This window comes from Molothrus ater, chromosome 6 (genome assembly GCF_012460135.2).
Source record: "Molothrus ater isolate BHLD 08-10-18 breed brown headed cowbird chromosome 6, BPBGC_Mater_1.1, whole genome shotgun sequence".
Classification (NCBI taxonomy): domain Eukaryota; kingdom Metazoa; phylum Chordata; class Aves; order Passeriformes; family Icteridae; genus Molothrus; species Molothrus ater.
The window spans coordinates 3,385,194-3,404,691 of NC_050483.2; the positions used below are offsets into that span (position 1 = coordinate 3,385,194).

A 19,498-nucleotide genomic window follows, 5' to 3' on the forward strand; every position below is an offset into this window, starting at 1 on the left:
GAAACAAAGGAATTATGACCAGATTTTAAATGGGAAAATGTTTTTAGTGTACCAATTTACACGTGTTATTCTCATGGTGCAGAAAAATGTGAGGGCTTCTGAGTGAAAAAAGAAAGAGAAAATGTGGGAATACTTATGTATAGAGAAACTCAGGCCATTTGTGTTGAAGACAATGGAGGAAGAAATCCCTTTTTCATGGCAAAAATGGCTTCAGGAATCTAGATGAAGTATTTTCAGCAAGAAAATTTGTCTTAGAGTATTAATTGTGACTGACTGATAATTCTACGTGACAGAGAAAGGAGAAACTCTCCGAACAAAATTAAATAAATACACTGCATTCTGTAGATGAGCATGCTTGCTTTGCTTATGCTTGTGATAATTAAAAAAAATAAATAGTATCCTGGGAAACAGACAAGAAATAACATTTTGCAGATGCACAAACAAATAATCCTTTCCCAGCATCAGACACACTCAATCCTAAGGCCTTAACTTGTTGATGAAAATCAAGAATCAGACTTGGCCCAGGGTTAGACAGGCTTAGATGGCCATTGGTTAACCCTCAACATGCTGGTGACTCCTGCAGCAGGTGCTGCCATCCCTGCAGCCATTCCCAGGTCACCTGTCCCCAGCACTGCCCTGTCCCTTCTGGTCACTGCTGGAGCAATGCGCAGCTCCTGGCTGGCACAGGGGATGGATTTCAGCTTCTGAGATGAAGTTACTGCCTGTTAACTCACCCACAGACATTTGCACATTCTTGGCAGTTTCACATGTTCCTCACCATGTGCTGAAATGCTTTGTCCAGCCCAAGCTCTATAAGAGCTGAGCCTTTTTTTTAAATGTAAGAAACCTGATTTCTCTGTTTTCACACAAAATCTAAAAAATATTTCCTACTTAACAGAGCATCAACATCACTATGAGCACTTCCCCAGTTATTTGCAGAGTACACTGGTGTGTAAAGAGAATAATTAAAGATATTTATTTTCATCCTACCACGCAACACATTACAATAAGTCAGGTTTAGTTTCCTGTCTCAAATACTTCAAAGCACTGCTGAAACTACTAAAGCTGCAACAAATGAGGATGTGAGACACTTGAAACAGGATATTTACCAAATATTTGCACACACACGAATACAATACCAGGTAGCAGTTTGCCTCTCCTCTCTATGATACACATCAGATTTTTCTTTTCTAAATTTCAGAATGGAAAGAATAGCAAAAAAATGCCCCAAAATAGAATAAACTGCAGATACACCTTTAAAAGTCCTTATTTCCGATAAGGAATAGACAAATATTCTTTTCCTTTTTTTTTCTCAAGCATTTCTTTACTGAGGAGAATTAAGCCTGTTGTTTCCAACTTCTGGAAAAGAACAGGATGCCAAAATGTTTAGAAAATTTGTCCAAAATAATATGGGTTTTTCCCATTTTTGAATGGTCACAAAAGCTGAAAAAATATTTAGTTTCGTGTTATTAGCATCACTAATCCAAAAAAGAATGAAATAACTTTGTTGTGGATACAATATTGCTGTTTGTCATAACTAATAAAATTTAGCAAGTTTTAATAGGTCAACCTATCCATCCAAATTGTGTGAAATGTAAATAGGGTTTATAAAGATAAATACTTCAAAGCTATGCCCTTCTTCTATTAGACAAATAATGCTTCCAAATCAAGAGGGACTTTTTTAAATTAAATTTTGTCTCTAGACCTTTTCTGTCAACACCATTGTTTAAGGAAACAATTCCCCCTTATTAATCCCTCTGTTAATTACTTTATGAAAAACATTTTCCAATGTTTCCTGTAGCCCCACTTGAAAAATGCATTTATACCCCAGTGTTTGTTAAATGAATACAGTGTTTAACATTAAATCAGTGAAAAGTATGCAGCTGGCGATGGTAGTGAGAGATCAGAAGGTGAGATGGAAAAGTGACTCCATGCATAGCATCAGACACAAAAGGAAAGATGAATTAATGGGATATTCAGTCACTTAGTGCAAAGGAAGGCACTGAAGCCAAGAGCTGAATGAGACTTGTACAAAAGGAACTGAATAAAGTGTATTTTTGAAGGATAACTTACAATTTCTGTACAAAATCATGGCTTCATACAGAGTATTTCACTGACAGCATCAAGGTGTGGATAGGCCACGTAGCTGAGGATTGCACTTGAGGGCAAACTTCATAGATGTCAGTAGAGTACCTTGAAATCTTGGAAAGCTAACATAAAATACAGTTATTTTATAATATTTATGATATTCCTGTTATAGCAGAAATATCACCTGTCTTCCATGAGTACTCAGCCTCAGGCCATAACTCAATCCTGTTTAAGCACTTCTGCTCACTGTAGTTTAGGGTGGCTCTGTTAAATATTACTGATCCTTACAAGGGTGAAAGAAAATGACATTTTAAAGAAAGACATCTAAATCAGTCCTATCCACTGCAAAACTCTTTTAAACTTCTATCAGTTCTTCATGCAGAGGAGACCTTACTGCTTCTGAGAGCTGTTGCAGTGAGCAGTCAGTCAGAGGTGATGGGGTTGGTTCCCAGACAAAGTAACCACAGAACTTTGGAAAAATGAGGTCTGGTTTAGAAAAGTTCCATGCAAGCTCTGTGCACCAGCAGTACCACTGTCTCCAAGGCATTCTCTGGATTTCCTAAATGGCTGAACCCATGGAGGGCACCCCTCTGCTGGCTCTGGTGTCCTGTGAATTGCTCTGAAGCCCCTGGGGAGCCCCTGAGAGGAGCAGATTTTCCAGTTCAGGCCTTCCTTGCATCATCAGTTCACTGAGAGGGAGGACTGGAATATTCAGCTTTCAGCTCTGAGTCCTTCTCAGAAAACAGAACCCATAGTTCTATAGTGTTTCAAGCTGGCAAAAATAAACATGAATGCTTATGGAATGACTGCTTTTCTACACTGTCCCAAGCAGGCTCTGCTGCTCCCTTTACAATCCAACATGTGTTGATATCCCTTGGCAGTGGGGAGATGCAGCTATAAATATCCACATCAGGACTCCCCAGCAGTTGAGTTCTGCAGTCAGATCTCCCAGAAGATAAATGACTTTAACTGGTGTTTCTCAGAATACATTCCCTTCCCACTCAGATGTTGCTGAAAAATGCTATTGATATTGACTTTTATAAAAGCCTGTTTTCAAGTCCCTGGAAGTGCCCTTAATTCAGTCATTTTCTGCCTCTCCTCTGGATGGGTAATCCTGTGAAATGAATCTTGGACAAAAGTGAAATAGAGAGGCCAGTGATTAGGTTTCAGCACTTTAACACATGCTTAAAATAAAACTTTGAAGTGACTTCCAAACTCCACAAGCTTCATCCAGTCAGAATTCTGAACTGGGCTTTACTGTTTTCACTCAAGTCTTTTTTAAGATACTGGGGAAAAATATTCCTTGATTTTAACCCACAGTGGAAACAATCTCTTTTGAACATTAATTATGAGCTATTAGCAACCAAGACTGTAAAGAATTTATACTGTTTCTTGCTAAAAAGTCTCTGGTTTTACCACTAAAGAACAGATCCTCAAAAGAAACAAAGCACAGCACATATCATAAGGCAAACCACATATCATAAGGCAATTAAAAATTGCCTCTACCACATGTTCCTCTACTATTTCTTCTGCTCTTCTCTCCATTTCCTCAAACTGAGAATATTTAGAAATATTTTCAGAGTCAGGCTTCCACAAAACCTTTGAATAATCAGGAAAATACTAATGAGTTTTCAAGAATTGGCTTTCTAAGGCTCATTCGATAAAGCTACATGATGGAGTGGTTTGCTTTAAGTATAGATGTTCCACTAGGAGGAAGATCATGTTTTGCAATCCTGAAAATGAGGCTTAAGGCCCATTGTGAGAACACAAGTGTTCCTCTTTACTCAAAAAAGGATTGCATAAAGGTGGATAGCATAAAACCCAGAATGAACGTGTGGAAATTCATTTAGAGTTATGAAATTGTAACTAAATACATCCTCTCGTAGCTCACAAAGCCAAATTGTCACTGCAGCAGTTAATTTTTAATGCTGAAATTATTATCTGCTTTGTGACAGGTCACATGGTCACTGGCAATACTGAAATATTTAACAAGAAACATGGATACTATCGACAAATTTGTTTTGTACAAACTCTCCCAGATAATCCCTAGGTCTTTGTGTTGTTTTTAAGGCCAAAGAATTTACAATCATTAAGCCATGTAAAACACTTCAGACATTCTCTTCAAGGTAAAAGTTTTTAATAGAATTCTTAAGTACTTAAAAGTCTATAATTATGTTTTCTGCCATTTTAGGAATGCCAAAAGATTTGTGCAACTACAGCAACTATAAAATGCTCATTCCATGAGACACGGAATCTTTCTAAATTCAGTGTTAACTTTGTCAAACCTATTTCATCTATCTCAAAGCAGGGACAGAACAGTTACTGTGTCCAGTTATTCTGTAAACTCAGAAATCTGAATTGTTCATAGATCCCAGACCACAGAAACAGGAAGGAAAAAAAGGCCTTTTAAGAAAGAACACCTTTAGTTCAACAGATGCTGTGCCTTGATCTTAGAGGAAACACCAAATCACTCTTGGCTACATAAGAAAAAGGAATTCAGCAGCTGCTCTCCAAAGAGTTAACAGGAAAGGTAATATCAGGTATGAAACATGAGGCCTAAAGTTTTCCTATTCTAGACATCTCTAAATTTTTCCACATCTTTGGTATTCACACCTAGAGCAGACCGGACAAAGAATAATAAAGTTACCACTGATTTAAAAAAAATAGAATAAAAATTAAGTTAATCTGAAACATCACTTAGTGACATTTGATGCCTGATAAATTCCAGAGTTTGGTGCTATGGACCTGAAGGCAGGTGAGACCAGGTGTAGTACCTATAAACAGCAAAGAAACTTCCTGACTTGATCAGCAATAAACCCATGGGCTTCAAAGCTGGCCGAGGGCAAAACTCCACTGCCTTTATTTATTTATTTGGAGGTATAGTTCAGCACATTAAGTGGCAATTCCCAAAGCTGCAAAGCTACTTGAGTTATGAGTCCAAGGGGCAATTTTCTGCAGAGGTTATTTTCCCCATGCAGGTACAACTGATCTCTGGGTTCTGGATGTTACCCCAATAAAAACAGCACAAAGAATATCCAGCCACTTCCTGCCCTCTGAGCTGCAATCCCAAATCCTGCTGTGTGACAAACATAACAGGGACACCCACCCTGGGCCTCAGAGGGCTCTCAGGGCTGCTTTAGGTTGTGAATATTGCTAATGAAGAAGGAGCACACCAGACAACCACTGGGACTTTTATCCTGTAATTTACTTAAACCCAAATGCTGGCAGTCAAATGCTGCTGTTTGATAACATCCAGCAGGAATGAGCCTCCAGTCCTCCTTCTGACCTCCCTTTCTGTGGTTTCCCAGCAAAGCAACACAAGGCAGTGGCAAAACACACATTCAAATTATTTTCATTAGGCAGATTGTATTCTTTATTAGCCATGGCAGCTGAAATGATTTTTGATACAATTTTCGACCACACACTGAAGTGAAGGAGAACAACACACTTCTCTTGAAAGAAGCATACTTATGTGCTTTTAAAAACATGGAATGGCTTTTTGTATCTTTAGTTTCTAATGTGTGCCTAATCAGGATACGTTGGGAATATTTTTGGTGCCCGTTTGGGTAAAAGGTTAGAAAATGAGTAATTGCTGTAGTCTCTGAAGCTATTCAGTGACATGCTAGAGCAGCTCTCCAGCTGCAAAGGAAGGTGCATGGACCCCAAAAATAAATAGATGTGGAATTAATCACTCATAAAAGAGAATCCCTCTCTGTTTACAGCTGTTATTTAACCTGTAACAGCTCAAAACAATAAAATCTCAAAGGAATTGTTTCACCATCCACTGTTTGCTGCATACATTTCACATACAAAGTTGGTTGCAATTCAAAGTACTGCTACTGATATTAAGCAATCTTTTATGTAACTTTTCAGTTGAATACAACAATTAAAATACACTCCAGTTATTAGCCTACACTTTAGGCAGAATGCTTAGAAGAGACAGTGGAGAATGTGCCACATCTGAGTGGGTGTTTTTTTTATGATACTGCAGCATTTCATAGAGTAATGATCATCAGACTGCCTTTGAGGCTCCCAGTGTGAATGGATTCACTGAGATGCAGAAATCTCATTCTTTAGAACTCACTACCTCAGCTATCCTGGCATATGACACATATTAAGTGCCATGTTTCACAGCTCTGGGCTGGAATGAAGGAAATTTCAGTGTGGGACACAACTATGAAATACATCTTTCATTACATTTAATGAGCTGAATTTTATCAGTTTTCTTCCACAGAAATCATGTATGCTAGCAAATTTTATTTGCAGTTAAAAATAATTCAAGAAAGGTCTTAAAATCCATAAGATTACTATCCATTTTCAATTAACACTCACAGCAGCTGTGCACTACCCTCCCTCGATGCAGAACAGTGCAGAATATTTTAAAACCAGTTATCTCTCCATGCTGCACTAGAGATACTCCAAACAACACCTTCCCTGTTTTCTTGGTTCTGCATCCAGACTGCCCAATTGCTTTGTCAAATGAATACTACTCTTGATACAGGTCCAGTTTTACTGTGAACAACACTGAAAATCTGGCTTTTATGCACTAAACTCATCTCTTAGCTATCATAAAGATTAGAAAAATAATTAAAATTTCTGCTGAGGCAAGCATTCGGTAAGAGCTGGCCTAAGGATATCTAAATCCAAAATCTAACACTGTACATGCAAATTAAACATTGCCTACACCTTTAGCTTTCAAAACTGGGACCAAATTCTCATTCCTTTCTCTCATATGGGCCCAAACAGGATTTTCCTGTACTCTGTGAAGAATGCCAGGGAGCAAGCAGATGACAAGCTCAAACAAACAAAACAAACTGGGGTTACATCCAGCACTGGCAGCCCCAGCAGATCATAAACACCAAACCAGGGGCCACAGGCAAGGTTCCATGAAAGTCATATGCACTGACAAAGCCAGAAGGAAAACCATTAATCCAGAAAATTTCTGGAGCTGGGGAAGACACAGGTAGGTTTTACTCATGAGGATCCCACCAGTCCCTGGCAGTGGGAGGTTTGGGGAAGAGGAATCTTGTGTTTCTCTTCCTTTACACCCAGGGAATCTCCTCTTCTGAGGTCCGTCTCAGGACCTGCTCCTCACCTGGAAAACCTCAGCCTTTTCCGTGCAGTCAGATGTTTATTCCCCATCTATCCCAAGAGGAATGTCTCCCCTTTACAATCAAAGACTTTCCTGCATTTCCTGCATCCTAAGACTGTAGGTCCTAGGACACAGAAATAACTTCTGCACCTAAAGTAGCTTTTATCCAAACTGCTAATGGATCATTTAATGCTAATATTATTCCCCATGTCAACCAGTTTTTGAACAAAGATGATACTTGGTCTCTCATTTAATGAATGATTAATTTTACTCATAGCTCTTGGGAAAATTGAAATAATACTAACCAGGTTTTCTTCTTTTATTCATATTTATACCAGTCCCTGGCAGTGGCAGGTTTGGAGAAGGGGAATCTTGTGTTTCTCTTCCTTTACACCCAGTGAGTCTCTTCTTTTCAGGTCTATCTCTTCACCTGGTAAACCTGGTTTTTCCAGTGTAGCCAGAGGTTTATTCCCCATCTATCCCAAGAGGAATGTCTCCCCTTCAGAATCAAAGGCTTTCCTGCATTTACCCCCCCCTGCTCTGGACATTTGTAATACTGATAACCAAGGCAATGCAGCAAGGAAAAGGAAATGAGGATCATCCTGTCTGGATCTGCCCCTTCAACAGACAATGCCACTCTATTCTAAACTGACAGTTTACAAGTTAGAAGTTTTGTAAATAGTTATAAATTTTTTATCTCCAGCAAGAAGATAAAGCAAACAAAATATATATTAAAAAAAAAAACCAGCCACAGAAAAGGCAACTTTTTTTACTTCAATTTTACTATCTCTTCTCTCCCCAAAGGACAAAATAAGGTCTTTTATCAACTTCTTCTACTCCTATATCTGCATTGCTTTAGAAATCAGTACATAAAGCAGTGATATCCTCAGCTGTTATTGCTCACCACCCTCTGCAGTTCTCTAAGTATGCAGATATCATTTTTTATGGAGATTATTTAAGCATGGAAATACTTGACCCAACCCTGTTTGCAGGCAAAATGGAAAAGCTCCGATAAAAACTCACCAGGTTCTCCTCAAACCACTCTCGCAGACACAGTGCTGTGGCCCCTGGGATTTGGTTCCTCAGAGCTTCTTTCTCCTGAGGGTCCTCCAGCATCTCCAGGGCCATCTTCAGATCTTCCAGGAGGTGCAAAATTTGAAATGTGCCCAGGTACACTGATGGAGCAGGTGACACAATATCATAGCCACCATTAGCATACTCTGTGGCTGACTTTGTGCCTAAAGAAAAACAAAGTGAGGAGAGACAATAATGTCATATAATTTCTTTGGAGGTGGCAAATTAATTTTATACCTACCTTTGTAGGTACTGCACACTACAATATATGGACTTGAGAATTACAAGTTTCACTCCAGGCTGAAAACCTTCATTTCAGGCTTAGAAATACCTGAAATAGTCTCTAGAGAAATCATGAAATCTGGAGAACCAAATGCAAGAGGTTTGTACATGCATATCAAAAAAGATTTTTGACCTAGATCACATTTGCAATGTCCAAATTATAAATCCCAAAACTTATCCCAAATCACCTGTAGTTTTCCACAGTTGCCATGAGATGTCACTAACTTCTCAGCTACACCACTGAAAGTCCCCACACTGCAAATGAATGACTGATGCAGTTCTCTGACAAGAAACTGGGATCTAAATACATCATGTTACCAGATCTAGAAAAACACAAATGACCATGAGCAGGTTTAGAACTCTCCTACAGAGAACAACAGCCAAAAAGGTAGCAATAAAAATAGCAAATGAAACTTTTCTAGCTTTATAAATTACAAAAAGCTCTTTAAATTGCATTGTCTCTCTCCTTCCAGTCCTCCAACACCAATATTATTTTTCTCAAAAATAATAGGCACAAAAAACCATAATTCAATTATGGAAGTATTATAAATTTTACAAATTCTAATATCTCAAAACTTATTTTCTTAGTACCCTGTGTGTTTCAATGAGATGCACAGTAAAATAAATTCTCTTTTCTCAGTCCTGAATTTCAGACCTTAATTTAATTTAATATGCCTCTGTATCTTTAAGAAGCAGTCAGGTAGAAAATATCTATTTGCTCTACTTTTAAACTTTTTATTTACAATTCATTGCCTCATGTATATAATAGATTGTACACATGTCTTCACTCATGTTCTCTCTAGCATAAAAAAAAATCACAATTTCCCTTCTTATCTGATGTAATGGGAGATTTTTTTTAGGTTTTTGATCATTCACATTGTACTGGCTCCACATAGCATTTAGTATTCATTAGAAGACTACATAATTGATGCACACAAAGGGATTTTAATAATCTCCTTGCTGTTATTCTTTTCTACTCCTGTGTTCTACATAGTTTATGTGTTAGTAACGAAGGGAACAAAAAAATCTTTGACAATGACCTTCTAAATTTATTTTTCCCTGAGCAGATGTATCTAATGTGATGTAAAAATGTATAAGGAATTCAGATTTTCTTCTTGAATGCACAGTACCTCACATTATTCAGTGTTAGTTTGCCTGCTGTGGTCATTTATCTACCATGATCTGGGCACTGCAAACTATGTTTGAACCCAGTGTTTTATTTTACCTGCAGCCTGATACACATCTCATGAATACACCAACACTGGAGGTCCTAGGACACAGAAACAACTAAAGTAGCTTTTAATCAAACTGCTAATTGATAATTTAATGCTAATATTATTCTCCATGTCAACCAGTTTTTGAACAAAGACAATACTTGGTCTCTCATTTAATGAATGATTAATTTTACTCACAGTTTTTTGGGAAAATTAAAATAGTATTAACCAGGTTTTCTTCAAAAACTCTTTCAATCACCCAAAGTAGTTTGTCATGTCTTTGCAAAAAAATTTGTGGCTTGAATTCCACCATACAATCCATGTGGGGGCTTTTTTTGACAATTTTAAATAATGAAAAGCCCTTCCTGGAAATTTTTCAAGGCTCTGTAGCAGGACTTTTTTTATTTTGGTAAAGCAACAGTCATTTTCACTACTGGAGCATTTAATATTACCTTAATCTCTTTTCTGACTCAGAATATTCTGTTCGATCCTGTTGACCTCTGCTGCTTATGAGTTTATTTTAATACCTCAAGTGCAAGATCTCATCTTAATTTCTGGCCAAGACCATGTGCAAGATAAAGTTTCTTCAATATCCGGTGCTCCAGGGCTGCCACAGGAGACAACCTCACCCTGTAAACCAGCCTTGGCTTCCTGAATTACTTCCTTTTCAGGGGAGGATCAACTGTCTGCTCTGCAGGACTCGTGTTCTCTAACCCCCAAATGACATTTTCTTATGTATTTCTATGCTCTCAGCTACTCAGGCCAGCTTGTTTCTGTACCTTCCTAATGCAGATCAATATTAAACTGTTAAACTAAGAATAGCAGATTTCCAAATTGAGTAAGGGGCCATTTGGATCATATAACCAATGCCATCTTTTCATTCAGCCAGAGAGCTTTGTTCCATTCTGAGAGATGCACACACAAACTGATAACATGACCCTGACTTCTTAAGTAGCATTGATTCCTTGGTTATTGTGCCATTTCTCACTCTTTTGGGAAACTCCATGGCCAATATTTCCTTTTTGCTTAGCAAGCACTTTTCACCCTAGAAAATCAGACAGGATTCAAAGCTATTTCAAAATCAGCTGTGGTGGCTACCCTTCCAATGAACTGGCAATTCAGAATATTTATGGAATGGGAGAAATTGAAAGGAGCATTCTGCTATAGATTTTTTCAAGCTAGTTTTATGAATATTTTTTATTTATAGACAAGAGAAAAAAACAAAACTCCACCCAATCCAAACAAAACCACATAAACTTACAGACCCACAACAAATACTTCAGGTGTGAAAAAAAAAAAAGCCAAGCTAAATACAATTTATAACAGCTGTTCAGGAGTTCAGCTGATTGTACTAGGTAGATTATATAGTCAAATAAACACCTCCATCAAATGTACCACTGTGACTTCCTCCAGGACAGTACTGGTAACACCTTTGTTCACCAGCCCAAGTGACTCACTGTGTATCACCTCTTGCCTCAATCCTTGCATTATCATAGCTACAACACTCCTGGCAGCATCTGCTTTCCACAGCAAACAATCCCAGGTGATGCAGGAAAATTCAGTTGATATTATATAATTTCAGTGATATTATATTAATTATATTATAATAATTACATATTAACTTTATATATTATGTGATATTAGTGATATTATATTAATTATATTATGTTAATTATATTATAATTGTATAATGTCAGTGATATTCACACATTTCATCGTGCCTTCATTTGATTTGCCTCTACCAAAATACCAGGGAAAACAACATGTACACACAGGGACTGCCATGTTTAAGAAACTGATTTTATAAAGGATAAAATTTCTAAAGTGCTGGAGCACAGGCAGAGCCAGCCAGGAATTCTGTGATTTCCTGAGACTGGGCATGCTCCATAGGCATCCTTGAGCTATCCCAAGCTCTTCAACTGACAGTTCAGACTGGCAGAATTCTCTTCATCCTCACATTTTGCAAATGCTGAATTACTTTAAAACTGGTTTGCTATGGATTGCTAATGTGGTCCCTTTTATTCTTCTAGCTACAATGGAAAATGAAGAACTTCTTTGAATGCAACAAATAATGCACTTTTGGTACTAGGGACAGAAATGCAAAAATACAGAGCCCAACTCAGCATTTTAATTCAGAAAACTTCCTGATTTAATGCTAAAATTCAAATGAATCACAGGCTTGCTTTTCTTATTTGCTTTCCATGTAGTTTCATATTAAGTAGGATTGCACTGCTCACCAGAAGAACACACCCTGGAAAACAGAAGTGTGTAGGAGTAAATAATTGTATTTCTTTGCCTTGCTTTAAACCTTGGCATCATTGTGCTGCAAAGTACATGAAGTTTTAGCACCAGACAGTAAGAATTTGGATATTATTGCAGATTAATGAAAATAAAAAGAAAAAGAGATGCCACACAACATTATTTGTTACCAGCATTCTCCACCATTAACAGCTGTCTATATCTGCATAGCCTTATTATAAATAACTGAAGAGGGGAAGAATGCAGTTCAAACATCAGAATTTTATCAATACTCAGGAAAAATTATTAAAGTTTTGAACTCTTGCAAAAGGACTAATTTTTTTTTTTGAGCAAGTCACAGTCTTCCTGTACCTCACTTCTTTTTCCAGGGGTAAACAGGACACAAGGGAATCTTTTGTTATGAAGTTTATATAATACCCAACACTGTGGTTTCCTAGTGTATTCCTGGAACACAATTATTCATCATGAATGTTCACTTTAGAAGAACAGGAAAAAAAAGAAAGAAAGGGAGAAAAAGTGTTGAAACTGAGACGTTCCAAGTAGCTCCCTCCTGGCCTACCCAAACAGTCAGTGAGTGAAGGAGGTTAAAGGCAGCTGCACATTATAGGTAGGCAGAAAGAATAAAGTAAGTAATGAAACAAGCAAAACAACTTTTAAGTTACTCATTTCTCCCACCCTGACCGTGCAAGAACATTTTTTCTCTCAGAGTTCCTTGCAATTAGCAGAATGGCTTCAAAGAAACATTCCTTTTGGGCAAATACATAACCTATTCAGAAAACAGCACTGCCAGTAGCTTCCAAAAATAAGTTACTAGGCACATGTAAAGAAAGAGGTAAAAGCCCTGCCAGGTTGAAAACCCCTCTCCTCAGCCCATGTTGTGTGCATTCATCCTTCACACAGCTTCCACCTCTCCTAGCAGTAGATGTGTGTCTGATCTCTCACTTTCCCTTGCATCTTAACTTCTGATCCCCTGCATTCATCCTTTTCATCTCAATTTTTTCATTCTCAAACTGGCTGAGTTTGAAAAAAAAAATTCCAGGTAATGTACAACTCAACCATCAGTGGTTAAAAAGAGATTTTCCTAAGAATGCTGGCTCCTTTAGATCACAAATCAGCAAAAAACAACAAAAGCCCCCCAGCAAACACCAAAACCTACATCTTTGCTGGATAAGGATGACTTTCTATAAAGCTGAAAATAATAATGAGTAACAATATTGACATCTGACCAAAGTGGTTAGAATAAAGTTATAAACATACCTTTCCTCTGGCCTTTCAATCATTACACTGCTAGAGAACACATTTTTACCTGAATTTTTACTTAGTGAGCATCTAGGTTGTCCAAGTTCTTCCTCCCTCCTTCAAGATTACACAGTGCAATTTTCTTTGAAGCACAAGTTTTCTTTTCCTCATGAAGACAGCCTTGAAAATGTGAATTTATGTAAACTAGCAGTAAGGGCTGGACAGGACATATTTCGGCCTCCTGGTTCCTAAGCCTCCTGCAGAAGGAGTGAAGAGGGAGCTCACACAACTCTTTCTTCCCATACTGTGATGCAGAATAAATCACAAACTGTGTGTTTTGAATCACAGCTTATATTAACTTCTCCTCAAATCTCTGCTTTTAGATCTTTAACTACAGGGAAAAGTAACTATTAAGCTGGATTAGCAGGAAGCCCTAGGAAAAAATTTCCAAGCCTAAAAACACTAATGACCACATTCAGATAAGAGCTTCACACAGCTCAGATGATTTTCAGCTGAGCTCTGCCTACAGTCACACACAGAATCTTTCAGACAATTTCCAAGAACTGTCTATAATTTCTTATGCAAATTATAGGTATTTACTGAGTAATTACTCAGAACTTCTTTCCTACAAGCTTCTAGACGCTGAGCTGTGATGTGCAGCACTTTTAGGGACTGCACACACAGCTACAGCAAAGAAAGTCTCTCCTACCCAGAAACACAAGCTAAGCAGCCTGGTGAAAAAAAAGGAGGATGGATTATGCAGCTGTGATGGAGGTTTGGGGCTAAGTCTCCATTGAACAGGAAAAACAGGATCAACACATTTATTAAAGAATAAAAAATACTTGCAAGAATTTTCTCTCTCTTTTTTTTTAATTACACATGAAAAAGGAGTATATTTAGGGCCAGTTAAACCATTAGTCTAAGTAAAACAGTGTTTTTAGCACAAAATCTGTAATTGTTTGTAATAAGCAGTAGTAAGATCATTCAGTTTGTGAGGAAGTGAAGGAAACTTGTTTCATTAAGATTACCCAGTTTTCACTTTTGAAAAGACTCTTGAATCAATTTCATTAGCTTAAAGGAAGAAGTGGACAAGATACAATTTTGAATTTAATGATACCAAACTCCTTTAAATTTAAATCTTAGCAATCTGTCCACTTGCCTGTTAAAGAACTGACTCACTCATGTACTGCAGAACAGATCACATCATACAAACTACAAAAGGACCTTTGTGTCTCAGATTTTCAGTCCCGTGGGGTTTTGGCCATCATGGTTTAACTGCCTTTCTTTGCCACATGTTGTATCTGCAGCTATTTACATTTCTGTTTCTTTTCAGTCCTTCCTCAAAACTCAGTAAAAACAGTGTTGATGTGTGGAGATTATTTGGTGTAATTGCAAATGCATTGCTACAGTTTGGTAAGTTGGTGTAAGTGTCTAGGACACTACAGCATTTCTGCTGTTTTATACTAAAAAAAACCCTATCTCTTGTAAGGAATAAAAAATTTAAAGTAGCATATTTACACTGTAAGTATTTTTCCATTTTGAATTAGTTTTAACTCCCATTTTCAAGAAAACTTCTAATTTTGTGGTTTTGCTGGAAAGGTAGAAACACTTGCAAGGGAAGTTAAAGACCAAATAGATCAGTAAATCAGTTTGACTTGTACCTTCAAAGGACCCTACAGCAAACAATTTTAAACACCTGTTTTTTAGATAATAATTAAGCATTTATAGGAAAGATGCTCTCAGTGCTTTCAGCTCTGTAAGATCTGCAGTTCTGCCCTGTTTGCACAGGGAATCCATCAGTCCATCAGCAATTCTGAGAGACTCCCCTGTCCATCCTGTGCTCAGAGCCCCATGATTTTGAGAAAGTGAGAATGGGAAGCATGTCTGGGGACAGCTGTAGTGACCTCTTGCAAAGTGAAGCACTCAAAATTGAGGAAATTCCAAAGGTCAGGTTGCTCTGGCAACCCTGGGGAAGGGATCAGCAGCCAGTCCTGTGTCACAGACATCTTTCAGGAAAAATCCTTTCCTTAGGATTTTTCCTCCTGAGAAGCTGAGAGGCCTCAGGAACAAAATGTAACCAATGGTTATCTGCTGCTGTGGAATGCAACAGGTGCATCTGGGATTGGTCTCATGTTGGGTGTTTGTAATTAATGGCCAATCACAGTGAGGTGGCTTGGACAGAGAGTCCAAGCCACAAACCTTTCTTATCATTCTTTTCTATTCTATTCTTAGCTAGCCTTCTGATGAAATCCTTTCTTCTATTCTTTTAGTATAGTTTTAATGTAATATATATCATAAAATAATAAATCAAGCCTTCTGAAACATGGAGTCAGATCCTCGTCTCTTCCCTCAACCAAGAACCCCTGTGAGCACTGTCACAGTCCTGCACAGGCATAAAGCAGCATGCAAGGTGCCCTGATTTTCACATGCTTTTAAAACAAAAATGCACCTAGACACACTTATGCAAAGTCTTAACCTGAAGGCGACAGCATGCGTAAAAGTCTTAAATAGCTGGTTATGGTAACAAATGGCTGTAATGATTACTCAAGTGTGTACATTTGTTTTAGGTGTTGTTAACAAAATTAAAGGCAAGGCCACAGAGAGCTGGCATGAAACAGGAAGAATTGAGTAAATAGAAAAACAATGAACTGCTCTATTTTTTAAATGTTTAAAATATTTTTAATTGCTATAAATAGGTTATTGTTGATATCTGAGGAATTAACTAATTAGCTTTTCTGAAAATAAATGTCAGCAGCTTAAACAAATTTTAAATGGTAAAAAAATAAACCCCCACAAATATAAACCATAAATATTTTGTTCAGCTTTTTTGCTTCCTCCTTTAATATCCTGGATATTTAGAGGTCACACACAACTTTTATCTTTCCTTTCCCCTCAAGCCCTCATCATTCTTCACACAAAGTTTTCGGGAACTGTTATGACAGGAATTGATTTATTCCTCTATCAAAGACCTTGTTTCAAGTAATTTTCTATGAAATTTCCTTTTTCATATCTCTATTGCTGTAAGATCTATGCATAAACACACTGTAGTTAATGGTTAAAGAGGCCACAATCTTATAACTTCACAAATGCTCACCTTAATGCATAGCAGTAACAAGTAACATAAGTGCTCTAGGTATATTATTTCTTTTGTTCAGAAAAAATAGCCTAAATCATTGATTGAAAAATAACAGAAAATAAAAAGGAAATGCACTAATCATAACTGAAGCATAGTCTTTTAACACAATTGTAATTTATTTAGAAAATGCAAGAAAACCACTGCAACTGTTGTTGTCCACTTACTCTGAACTACAATGAAGGAAATTGTGTAGTATTTAAATTGTTCTGTTGTGCTCATCATTATTTTAAATAGTCAGTTCAGTGCTCTGAAGTGAAATTCCAAAGATTCCTATAATAAAGTTATACACCTTTACCATAGAAACCAAACTTTGAGTTTGAAAGTGTTGTGAACCTTGAATAGGATTTAAGTGATAAAAATATAAAACTGTTTGGAAGTTGAACAAACTGAAAAGAACAAAGAGAAGCTATTTTCTAGCCATTCTACACAGTCCCAGGTGTGCCCATCAGCTGCATGTCACCCAGCATGGATTTCAAATGAGACCCACCAGCACCTCCCCAATACACAAAAATAGGATTAAGTGCTCTCTGTCTGGTTTGCGCAATTTCAATCCCTCATGAAGCAGAACTGAGGTGTCCATCCTCCTCAGTTCAAGCGCTGTGAGACTTGAATGAATGCTGTGATGACATGTGGCTATTCAGGGGTGAAGGATGAGGTCACCAGGAAATACTGTGATTTCCTTTTATTTATCTAGGAACTCAGTGAAAACTCTGTTCCACAGAACCTAAAGCCCATCCAAAGGAGTTCAAGTGAGTGGCGTACTCTTTTTTTTCTGTAGAAACCAAGTTCTAATCACTTATTAGAGGTGATTTAATAATCCCCACTAACAGCTCCTCCTTCAAATTCTGGCTGGTAAATCCCACGAGGAAAATACATTAAACTTGAACTAAAAGCCTGTTTATCTCTGAAGTACAATTTCCTCTGGAGGCTCCTTTTCCAGCAAGGCTGTGGGCAGTGCTGGGTTCCTAACACAGCAGCCAAAGCCATGAGCTGAGCACCAACATTCTGCCAGTTCAGGAGAGGGGAATTCAAACATGAATACTCCTTGCTCAACTTTTTAATTGCATTTACTTTTTCATCTTTCTGTGCTAATACTGAAGCATGGATACAGACACATGTGATTACACATTTAACTTTCTCATTAGTTTCCAGTGAGCAATAATTGCAGGAGCTCTGGTTAAAAGGAAACTCAGTAATTACACTGATGACTTAGTGAATTTGAAGAGACTGTAGCAAACTATATTGTGATGGGAGTTTTTAGATTTTACAATTAATGGTCATTAATCACAAAGGGAAATAATGGATTTACAAACTGATTATGGAGAGAAGCAGTTTGATATAAAATATTTGTAAAATAAAAACGGTATTAATTTGTTATGATATATTGCAAAGAAAAATAACCAAAATCTACAGTCCTATGAAGAAACACATCTTAATAAATGGATACAACCTGAATAAAAGGAGAAGTAATGACTTGGTTAAAGCTCAGAGGGAAGCAATGCCAAAGTCACGCTCCTTAAATGAAGAATGAGTAGATGGATCTGATATATGGTGCTTTTTTTTAGAGGAAGCCTCTGTTTGGAGTGCAAGTCACTCCAGCTAATGGCTAAGTGATGTGCACTGACAATCACATTAGCCCTTTTTTCTATTTTAGTCAAATAAGGCTAATCATTTAGCGTGCCTAATTTATATAGCTATGAGGGCGGGTTATCAGTACAGATGTACCGAGGCATAAAAGACTTGGGAACACTGACCTATCTGTCAAATTTGATCAGGCCCAGTGATATTCAATTTGTTAATCTTGCCTCACAATCCTCCTCTCATGCAGTCTGAGCACTAATAGGTTTTGTGCTGCACTGAGAATGAGCACAGGCTGCAGTGAGACTTCTTGGCTGGATTAATCAGTATCATGCATGGGAGATGTTAACTCCTGGAGCAAGGGGTAGTGTCAAAGACATATTTTATGAAAAATCCTTTTGCCAGGATCTTTTCTCCTGAGATACTGAGAAGCTTCAGCTTCTCCATATTTTGCTGCTTTGGAATGTGATTTTGAGACTTGTTTACCCAGCATGTGAAATTGTTTTTACTTGATGACCAATGACTGCCACCTGTGTTGAGGCTGTGAGCAGTCACAAGATTTTATTATATTATTTTATTAATAGAAGGAATAGAATTCCTTCTATTCCTTGCTAGCCTTCTGATGAAATCCTTTCTTCTATTCTTTTAGTATAGTTTTAATATATAATTTTCTTTAATATAATATATATCATAAAATACTAAATCAGCCTTCTGAAACATGGAGTCAAGATTCTCATCTCTTCCCTCGTCTGGGACCTCTGCAAACACCACCACAGGGTAGGACTTCTAGAATTGGAAGGCTAAAAGTGCAAATCTGTAAGTACTTGTGATATATATTTGCATATACCCAGTTCTTACCCTAAATGGCCACAATCCAATGTTTTATTGATAATGAAGAGAACAAAAGAAATGAGGGCTGATTAAAGAGATAGGATGCTCCCTTTTTGCATGTGTACATATACATTTATACTCAAGGTTCAAAAATTAAACAATGTCAGATGTACATCACCGGACTTCCAAATTCTCTAAAATGGAAGTAATGCTCACTTTGTGCCTAAAGATGAAGTTTCTGAGGTCAAGAGAAGCATGTGGCTCTCCCAGTACTCACTCAGGCCTCATTGCAAAAGAAAATGTCATTTTTATCAGCTACCTGAGTTTACCTAAGTAAACTTAGGTCTTTGAATCCTGGAGATGTCCATAGATTCTGGATACAGTGAATTGAAATAGCACATGCTCTTAAAAATGACTTTTTGCTGTTTCCTGTCAACTCTAAGAGCAGCTACATTTGTACAGATGATTTTTCCCATGTTTGAAGCTCTACCTGGATGGGATGTTTGACAACAAGCCCAGATGTTTTCTGCATCAAAAACAATATTCAAATCATTTTGGCTTGGCAATTTGACCTTATCAATATGACAGCTGAACCTATTTTTAAAGTGAGCTTGGAGAATCATTATCTGGACACGATTTCCCAATTCTCCACTGATTTGAGGCTTATCAGCTGTTGCAGACTCTGGGATGACATACAGTGTTTTA

The 19,498-nt window shown here is 37.5% G+C and overlaps 1 protein-coding gene across 11 annotated transcripts in view; it reads right to left on the reverse strand.

Moving 5' to 3' along the window:
- The window catches only part of PPFIBP2 (PPFIA binding protein 2), a 94,939-nt gene that overhangs the window by 54,330 nt on the left and 21,111 nt on the right, over positions 1-19,498 (reverse strand). For 10 of the 11 annotated variants that reach the window (XR_004980264.2, XM_036383395.2, XM_036383405.2 and 7 more), the window contains exon 3: positions 8,204-8,418. Coding sequence is in view for 10 of the 11 variants with exons in the window: in XM_036383395.2 (XP_036239288.1) it covers positions 8,204-8,418 (215 nt within the window). In the remaining variant the exon portion in view is untranslated. Of the gene's footprint in view, positions 1-8,203; positions 8,419-13,315; positions 13,405-19,498 lie in introns of those variants that run through there. The other variant, XM_036383400.2, reaches the window with a different exon arrangement.